The sequence below is a fragment of the Salvelinus alpinus genome, chromosome 6 (assembly GCF_045679555.1).
Source record: "Salvelinus alpinus chromosome 6, SLU_Salpinus.1, whole genome shotgun sequence".
In the NCBI taxonomy this organism is placed as follows: domain Eukaryota; kingdom Metazoa; phylum Chordata; class Actinopteri; order Salmoniformes; family Salmonidae; genus Salvelinus; species Salvelinus alpinus.
This window is the reverse complement of record NC_092091.1, coordinates 10,075,768-10,085,918: the sequence shown is the minus strand read 5'-3', so window position 1 is coordinate 10,085,918 and position 10,151 is coordinate 10,075,768. Positions and strand designations below refer to the sequence as shown.

Below are 10,151 nucleotides of genomic sequence, written 5' to 3'. Positions count from 1 at the left end.
CTTTCTCTCTCTCTCTCTCTCGGAGGACCTGAGCCCTAGGACCATGCCTCAGTACTACCTAGCATGATGACTGCTTGCTGTCCCCATTCCACCTGGCCGTGCTGCTGCTCCAGTTTCAACTGTTCTGCCTGCGGCTATGGAACCCTGACCTGTTCACCGGTCGTGCTACCTGTCCCAGACCTGCTGTTTTCAACTCTCTAGAGACAGCAGGAGTGGTAGAGATACTCTCAATGATCGGCTATGAAAAGCCAACTGACAGCTACTCCTGAGGTGCTGACTTGTTGCGCCCTCGACAACTACTGTGATTATTATTATTTGACCATGCTGGTCATTTATGAACTTTTGAACATCTTGGCCATGTTCTGTTATAATCTCCACCCGGCACAGCCAGAAGAGGACTGGCCACCCCTCATAGCCTGGTTCCTCTCTAGGTTTCTTCCTAGGTTTTGGCCTTTCTAGAGAGTCTTTCCTAGCCACCGTGCTTCTACACCTGCATTGCTTGCTGTTTGGGGTTTTAGGCTGGGTTTCTGTACAGCACTTTGATATATCAGCTGATGTAAGAAGGGCTATATAAATACATTTGATTTGATTTTGATTTGATTTGTTTGGGATGAGTTGGACCGCAGAGTGAAGGAAAAGCAGCCAACAAGTGCTCAGCATATGTGGGAACTCCTTCAAGACTGTTGGAAAAGCATTCCAGGTGAAGCTGGTTGAGAGAATGCCAAGACTGTGCAAGGCTGTCATCAAGGCAAAGGGTGGCTACTTTGAAGAATCTCAAATATAAAATATATTTTGATTTGTGTCCAAACTTTTGACTGGTACTGTATATATGTATATTGTATATATATATATATACAGTTGAAGACGGAAGTTTACATACACTTAGGATGGAGTCATTAAAACTAATATTTTCAACCATTCCACAAATTTCTTGTTAACGAACTATAGTTTTGGCAAGTCGGTTAGGACATCTACTTTGTGCATGACACAAGTAATTTTTCAGACAATTGTTTAGACCAATTATTTAATTTATAATTCACTTTATCACAATTCTAGTGGGTCAGAAGTTCACATACACTAAGTTGACTGTGCCTTTAAACAGCTTGGGAAAAATTATGTCATGGCTTTAGAAGCTTCTGATAGGCTAATTGACATAATTTGAGTCAATTGCAGGTGTACCTGTGGATGTATTTCAAGGCTTACCTTTAAACTCAATGCCTCTTTGCTTGACATCATGGGAAAATCAACCTAAGTGTATGTAAACTTCCGACTTCAACTCTATATATATATATATATATATATATATATATATATAAGTATGTGGACACCCCTTCAAATTAGTAGATTCGTGTAAAATCCAGCACACCGCCATGCAATCTCCATAGCAAAACATTGGCAGTAGAATGGCCCGTACTAAAGAGCTCAGTGACTTTCAACATGGCACCGTCATAGGATGCCAACAAGTCCAACAAGTCAGTTCACCAAATTTCTGCCCTGCTAGAGCTGCCCCGGTCAACTGTAAGTACTGTCATTGTGAAGTGGAAACGTCTCGGAGCAACAACGGCTCAGCCCTGAAGTGGTAGGCCACACACGTTCATAGAACGGGACTGGCGAGTGCCGAAGCAAAAATCTTCTGTCCTCAGTTGCAACACACACTGCCGAGTTCCAAACTGCCTCTGGAAGCAACGTCAGCACAATAACTGTTCGTTGGGAGCTTCATGAAATGGGTTTCCATGGCCGAACAGCCGCACACAAGCCCAAGCTCACCATGTGCAATGCCAAGCGTTGGCTGGAGTGGTGTAAAGCTCGCCACCATTGGACTCTGGAGCAATGGAAAAGTGTTCTCTGGAGTGATGAATCACGCTTCACTATCTGGCAGTCCGACGGACGAACCTAGGCGGATGCCAGGAGAACGCTACCTACTCCGATGCATAGTGCCAACTGTAAAGTTTGGTGGAGGAGGAATAATGGTCTGGGCTGTTTTTCATGGTTTGGGCTAGGCCCCTTAGTTCCAGTGAAGGGAAATCTTAACGCTACAGTATACAATGACATTCTAGATGATTCTGTGCTTCCAACTTTGTGGCAACAGTTTGGGGAAGGCCCTTTCCTGTTTCAGCATGACAATGCACCCGTGCACAAAGCAAGGTCCGTACAGAAATGGTTTGTCGAGATCGGTGTGGAAGAACTTGACAGGCCTGCAAAGAGCCCTGACTTCAACCCCATCAAACACCTTTGGGATGAATTGGAACGCTGACTGAGAGCCAGGCCTAATCACCCAACATCAGTGCCCGACCTCACTAATGCTCTTGTGGCTGAATGGCAGCCATGCCCCCGCAGCCAAGTCCCCGGAGTAATGTTCCAACATCTAGTGGAAAGCCTTCCCAGAAGAATGAAGGCTGTTATAGCAGCAAAGGGGGACCAACTCCATATGAATACCCATTCTTGGAATTAGATGTTTGACGAGCAGGTGTCCACATACTTTTGGTCATGTAGTGTATCTACAGTACACAGTATGATTCTATCATATTCAATGCTTGTATTCTCCAGTTCAAATGCCAGTTTAAAGCATGCAAGTTTTCCTTTTCAAGTGTCTCTCCAAAGTCATGCTCACGTTCACTTCCAGTCATGCTCAACTGATACCTGCATAGTACATACAGTACCACTCCATCCAGCTGTATTAGCAGTCCATGATCTGCTCAATCCCAGGAAGATGTTGGTGGGACCAGGTCTTCATGGCTTTCTAGCCAATGGATTTTCTCATGGTATGGCTGTCTCAGCTTGCTTTGAGTCCATCAGGGCCAAAGGCGAACTGGTTAAATTGTCCAGAGTACATCAGAGATTGGCTGATGACGTCCTACAGAGGTTCCGGTTGGTCAGTATCTCAGAATTCTGGAGTGTAATTGGTTGGATCTAGGCTATGAGAAAATGTTGCAGTTTTGAGGCGAATTTTCTGCTATTCTACACATTATCCTATCATAAAATATCTGGGGGGGGGGTGGTAAACCTGCGTGCCCATTCGGTAATCCGGCCCTAGCTGGATCTGTCCTCTTCTTGGGTTAGTATCCCAATGTTCTGGAGTCTGATTGGTTTTTATTGTTTTCCAAAGGTTCTGGTTGGACGGTGTGCCAGCGTGCCCTCTCCACCTGACCCTGTCTACACACGTCCTTCCAATGAGAACGTCCCGTCTCTGGAGCCTCTGAACCAATCAGAATTCTCCCCAGCACCGTGTTATTGGAGTACACGTGCTCCTGTCGCAATGGGGAGGGAGGGGGAAGAAGGTTTTACATGCAATAGTTGTGATCTATATATGTGGTTGTTTTTCCTACTTTAGTTGAATGCACTTGACTGTAAGTCGCTCTGGATAAGAGTCTGTTAAATTACTACAATGTCAATTATAGAAGGGGTTATGTTATTTCTGTCGGGTCTTTTTACAGAAACCCGTATTTATATATCTGTATCTAATGTGAGGTAATCATATGTCGTATGAAAAGCAGAGGAAAGTAACTCCTCCTACCTGCATGACGATGAACTCCATCACGAGGGGCAGCATAGTGACATCACCAGGGGGCAGGTCAAACAGGAAGGGGGTGTTGGCCCCGCCCACACCCTTGGTCTCTTTGGTTCCGATCACCAACCCGTCATGACGCAGGTTGATCACCACATGGTAGTCTGTAGAGAGTAGAGACGTATACAAATATCAGACTCTACTACCTCTCTTCAACAACACAAATGCTAAATGCTTCGGGGTATTACTACAGTATTACTACAGTACTTCCAGACGTGGAAATAGAGCAGCTGTGGGAAGAGAGGACCAACAATAATCACATAGACGCACCTATGGAATGTATTCAGCAAAGAAATATGATTTAATATGAATATAATAAACATATCACATTTTATTCTAGAGTCCGAGAGGCATTTAATCCACAACAGTGAACAGGAAGGCTGGATCGATGCTATAAATTACACTCTCACTCCAGTATCCCAGCATTAAACTGTTAGTCTAAAGCTGACCAACCAAGAAGCAGCTCTTTTAAATCAGCACTGGGCTAGAGGGGATTGAGACATTGTCTGGAGGATTGTGAAGAGAGAGACAGAGAGGATTAAACCACAATCACAATGTCATTTCTAAAAAAAGGGATGATCTCCTGCTGCATTAATTTGGCTCCTGTAAGACATCGTTTAATCCCCAAAACATTAAAAGCAAACATGAGGGTTTACTTTACTGTTACCTCTGGCCCTAAAAAGCAAAGCTCAGAGGCCAGGGCAACAACCCACGCAGCTCAACGACCTTACATAATGTCTGGATCTGGGTGGATGGATGGATGAACACAATATGGCTGTTTGGTGAGGGAATAGAACCCAGGTAGTTGCAGAGGGAGAGAGATGGGGAAGGAGAGAGAGAGAGAGAGAGAGAGAGAGAGAGAGAGAGAGAGAGAGAGAGAGAGAGAGAGAGAGAGAGAGAGAGAGAGAGAGAGAGAGAGAGAGAGAGAGAGAGAGAGAGAGAGAGAGAGAGAGAGAGAGAGAGAGAGAGAGAGAGAGAGAGAGAGAGAGAGAGAGAGAGAGAGAGAGAGAACAAGAAAGAGAGAGAGAGAGAGAGAGAGAGAGAGAGAGGGACAGAGAGAGAGAGAGAGATGGAGAGAGAGAACAAGAAAGAGAGAGGGATGGAGAGATTGAGATCAAGAGAGGGAGAGAGAGAGAGAGAGAAAGAAAGAGAGGGGGAGAGATTGGGACCAAGAGGTAGAGAGGTAGAGAGGTAGAGGTAGAGGTAGAGGTAGAGGTAGAGAGAGAGAGAGAGAGAGAGAGAGAGAGGAAGATGGAGAGAGAGAACAAGAAAGAGAGAGGGAGGGAGAGATTGAGATCAAGAGAGGGAGAGAGAGAGAAAGAAAGAGAGGGGGAGAGATTGGGACCAAGAGGTAGAGAGGTAGAGGTAGAGAGGTAGAGGTAGAGGTAGAGGTAGAGGTAGAGAGAGAGAGAGAGAGAGAGAGAGAGAGAGAGAGAGAGAGAGAGAGAGAGAGAGAGAGAGGGGGATGGTTTTATATGGTTGTAGCAGATGTCATGACCAGGGAGGGAGGGAGGGAGGGAGGGATTGGGACCAAGAGTCAGAGACAGAGAGAGAGAGAGAGAGAGAGAGAGATGTTCCACCTGTTTATCCTAGTGTATGGGTGAGGTTGGGTTACCTGGTGCTCCTAGTGTGTGAGGTTGGGTTACCTGGTGCTCCTAGTGTGTGAGGTTGGGTTACCTGGTGCTCCTAGTGTATGGGTGAGGTTGGGTTACCTGGTGCTCCTAGTGTGTGAGGTTGGGTTACCTGGTGCTCCTAGTGTGTGAGGTTGGGTTACCTGGTGCTCCTAGTGTATGGGTGAGGTTGGGTTACCTGGTGCTCCTAGTGTGTGAGGTTGGGTTACCTGGTGCTCCTAGTGTGTGAGGTTGGGTTACCTGGTGCTTCTAGTGTGTGAGGTTGGGTTACCTGGTGCTCCTAGTGTGTGAGGTTGGGTTACCTGGTGCTCCTAGTGTGTGAGGTTGGGTTACCTGGTGCTCCTGGTGTGTGAAGTTGGGTTACCTGGTGCTCCTAGTGTGTGAGGTTGGGTTACCTGGTGCTCCTGGTGTGTGAAGTTGGGTTACCTGGTGCTCCTAGTGTGTGAGGTTGGGTTACCTGGTGCTTCTAGTGTGTGAGGTTGGGTTACCTGGTGCTTCTAGTGTGTGAGGTTGGATTACCTGGTGCTTCTAGTGTGTGAGGTTGGGTTACTTGGTGATCCTAGTGTATAGGTGAGGTTGGGTTACCTGGTGCTCCTAGTGTGTGAGGTTGGATTACCTGATGCTTCTAGTGTGTGAGGTTGGGTTACCTGGTGCTCCTAGTGTGTGAGGTTGGGTTACCTGGTGCTTCTAGTGTGTGAGGTTGGGTTACCTGGTGCTCCTAGTGTGTGAGGTTGGGTTACCTGGTGTTCCTAGTGTGTGAGGTTGGGTTACCTGGTGCTCCTAGTGTGTGAGGTTGGGTTACCTGGTGCTCCTAGTGTGTGAGGTTGGGTTACCTGGTGCTCCTAGTGTGTGAGGTTGGGTTACCTGGTGCTCCTAGTGTGTGAAGTTGGGTTACCTGGTGCTCCTAGTGTGTGAGGTTGGGTTACCTGGTGCTCCTAGTGTGTGAGGTTGGGTTACCTGGTGCTCCTAGTGTGTGAGGTTGGGTTACCTGGTGCTCCCAGTGTGTGAGGTTGGGTTACCTGGTGCTCCTAGTGTGAAGTTGGGTTACCTGGTGCTCCTAGTGTGTGAGGTTGGGTTACCTGGTGCTCCTAGTGTGTGAGGTTGGGTTACCTGGTGCTCCCAGTGTGTGAGGTTGGGTTACCTGATGCTTCTAGTGTGTGAGGTTGGGTTACCTGGTGCTCCTAGTGTGTGAGGTTGGGTTACCTGGTGCTCCTAGTGTGTGAAGTTGGGTTACCTGGTGCTCCTAGTGTGTGAGGTTGGGTTACCTGGTGCTCCCAGTGTGTGAGGTTGTGTTACCTGGTGCTCCTAGTGTGTGAGGTTGGGTTACCTGGTGCTTCTAGTGGGTGAGGTCGGGTTACCTGGTGTAAGGTTGCCCAGGTTATCTGCTTGGAGGACCATGGCCTTGATGCGGTGGGCCAGGGTCTGATACTGGAGCAGAATAAACAGCTGACCCTGGACCTGTGGGCTGAGGCTCAGTCCTCTACTGGTCGCCGCATCCTGGGAGGTCAGGCTCTGCATGAGGTCAAAGGTAAAAAGGGCAAACAATCTGATGCCCGACTGTAAGCAATCTAGAAGGCATGGGATTCTGTCACAGACAACCTGTAGCCTTACAAAACAAGCCTTGGGACACATTTCTCTGAGACTGTGATTGGCCATGTTCCAGGCCGCCAGTTGAGCACCAAATCTGACAACACCTGGATAAATGTTTATCAGCAATCACATCAATATAATATCGCAATCTGATGCCCAACTGCGATCTAGATGCCGTGGCATTCATTCAGTGGTTTATTTGTGCAGCAAAACAATTGCTTTGCAAACGGTTCTGGAACGCACCCAGACGGACTGTTTTCATACAGCAGAGTGCGCTGGACTGCTTGGATCATTGTCACGTGACTAAAGGACACTAGCTAAGCCTGTACCATGATCCCTGCTATCACAGAGCAGGTCTTACCCTTGACGCTGCACGTAATACGACATAACAGAAGAAAATATACATTAATTTGACCGACGTAACCTATTTTTCTCTTCACGCTGTCTTTCATACTAAAATGCTCTTCCACATTACCATTAACCTAATTTCAAATGATAAAATCACAAACTCCATCTGTCTTTGTCATAACAAACCCATGTTCACCCGTAGATCTCGTCGTCACAGATCCCCAGACTGACGTCAATACAAAACACCACTATAGATGTATCATCTATGTCATACTAATGCTCTTTCCAATACAGTACATTAACCTAATTTACACTGATTCAATTGATAAACTCATCCATGTCCTCTTCGCACAGATCACAGAAGTCAATTCAAAACACGTCATCAGTACCACCATCATAATTATATTGCTAAACACATCAATTCAAACCACCGAAGACCACTACCTTTTTAAGCTTCCACTTCTTGGGGTTAAGCTCCTTAGTACAGTGGATGGAATGATCTGTCTTCCAGTCCATTCCCCCCAGCTGTAACTCTAGTTCCCCCAGCAGAGAGCCCCTCAGGCTGGGTAGGTTTCGTGTGTACACAGCCAGTCTGAGCACACAGCGCTGAAGTTCCTCCAGGGAACCAGCCTTCAGGGTCAAGCCCAGGGTGTAGGGGTCCGGACTAGGCCCAGGGCTAAGGCTGGGGTTGGGGCTAAGGCTGGGACTACAGAGGGTGGAGGCCTGGAGGGGGCAGGGGCACAGAGGGGCTAGGCTGGCCATCACAGACACCTCCCCCAGGCGGTGAGTGGTTCTGGTCAGGCTGAGGACCGTGATGCTCAGGGTGCCTTTCTCTGAGGAGAAGGACATGGTGAAGTGGAGGGTTGGGGCCGGACGAGCTGGTGCTCTGCAGCTGGACCCGTAGTGGAGGGTGTGGAGTGGGATGGGGGCGAAGTGGCCATCCTCGGGGGCGCAGGTGGAAGGGGTACGGTATGAGGATGTACTGGTGAGTCTTCTGCGCTCGCTGTAGAGGCTGTGTCCCGTGATGGAGCAACTCCGCTCCAGAGTCTGGCGAGTCTTGGAGATGAGAACCAGACGAGGGAGGGAGGGGAAAGAGGAGCGTCCCCTGCCGTGGTGGGAGTTCGTGGGCTTGTAGTACGGGGAGGAGACGGAGGGGGTGGATAGGCGACGCAGGGGGAAGTAGGACTTGGGATGCTGCTCCTTGTGCTCGGAGGAGGCTCCACGGGAGGAGCGGTGGGAGGAGAGGGGAAGGGTGGTGAAGTCGTCATCGGAGGGAGTAGTGCTGCTGAAGGTGGAGGGGTACTCCACCACCTCCCCGTCTAGGTCCTCGTACTGCTGCCTGGTTGTGGTGGTCCCTGCCTGGGGAGGATGAGGCGAAGCGGGGCTCTGTGTCTGGACTCCCAGGGTCATGGTGTCACCAGGTGGTGGTGGTGTTCTGGGCTCCTGGTCTTGGAGAGGACAGGTCTTACTCCTCTTCCAGCACAACACACAGCCCAGGATTAGACAGAGACAGAATGTCACCAAGCCAACCAACAGCAGAACCTGCAGATGGACTAAAGAACAAGAAAGAATTAAAAAAAAAAAATATATATATATATATATATATAATGCAAATGGGCCGTGTGAAATAGCAGTACTGATTTCTAGTCCTAGTCCACCCCTGCTAGCTAGTAAGCCATTGCCAAAATGGAGAAGGAAGCATTAATCAACCTTTTCCTTAAAGACCTCCCAGCTGAACCATACCTCCCAGCTGAACCATACCTTCCTGCTGAACCATACCTCACTGCTGAATAATACCTCCCATACCTCCCAGCTGAACCACACCTCCCAGCTGAACCATACCTCCCTGCTGAACCACACCTCCCAGCTGAACCATACCTCCTTGCTGAACCATACCTCCCTGCTGAACCCTACCTCCCTGCTGAACCCTACCTAGCTGCTGAATAATACCTCCCATACCTCCCAGCTGAACCATACCTCCCTGCTGAACCATACCTCCCAGCTGAACCATACCTCCCAGCTGAACCATACCTCCCTGCTGAACCCTACCTCCCTGCTGAACCATACCTCCCTGCTGAATAATACCTCCCATACCTCCCAGCTGAACCATACCTCCCAGCTGAACCATACCTCCCAGCTGAACCATACCTCCCAGCTGAACCATACCTCCCTGCTGAACCATACCTCCCAGCTGAACCATACCTCCCAGCTGAACCATACCTCCCAGCTGAACCATACCTCCCAGCTGAACCATACCTCCCAGCTGAACCATACCTCCCTACTGAACCATACCTCCCAGCTGAACCATACCTCCCAGCTGAACCATACCTCCCAGCTGAACCATACCTCCCTACTGAACCATACCTCCCAGCTGAACCATACCTCCCAGCTGAACCATACCTTCCTGCTGAACCATACCTCCCTGCTGAACCATACCTCCCTGCTGAACCATACCTCCCTACTCAACCATACCTCCCTGCTGAACCATACCTCCCTACTGAACCATACCTCCCTGCTGAACCATACCTCCCAGCTGAACCATACCTCCCAGTTGCTTGGTGAACAGGACCTGTATGAGCAGCCAGAAGAACAGTATGACCATAATGCCTTCGATCATTCCTTTACAGCAGAAGAGTACCACTGCCTGCCACAGGCTCTGGCCAGGGTATTCCTCATCGTGGTAAGGCATAGTGCTGGTGATGCCCGAATGTCTTATTGGACTTGAGTTATTCTTTGAAGGGCATCTTCATGGATGCCCTTGGGCTCTATAGAGGGAGCAGAAACTTCACTTAAATATGGATCCTAGGAGAGATAGCTTACTCCATAGCTCAACTCCTACTCCAGTACATTAGATCCAGAAGACTTCGTAGATATATAAGTGGTTCTACAGGGAGGACCTGGGTCCCAGAGGTCTTATTGGGACTTGACTTATTCCGTTCAGCTCCTAGTGGAGCAGAGGGCCTCAACAGTGCTAGTCTCTAGAGAATCTTGGGGTCCTACTGGAAAATCTCCACAGA

At 48.7% G+C, this 10,151-nt stretch overlaps 1 protein-coding gene across 1 annotated transcript; it reads right to left on the bottom strand.

The window, feature by feature from the left end:
• Positions 1-2,619: 2,619 nt before the first annotated feature.
• LOC139577969 (uncharacterized) lies at positions 2,620-9,010 on the bottom strand. Its single transcript, XM_071405090.1, has 6 exons — positions 8,941-9,010; positions 7,579-8,687; positions 6,555-6,708; positions 6,493-6,501; positions 3,515-3,669; positions 2,620-3,248 (listed from the first exon to the last, which is right to left on the bottom strand). Exons 1-6 carry the CDS (start codon positions 9,008-9,010, stop codon positions 3,057-3,059), a joined length of 1,689 nt encoding a protein of 562 aa, XP_071261191.1. The 3' UTR covers positions 2,620-3,056.
• Positions 9,011-10,151: the final 1,141 nt, after the last annotated feature.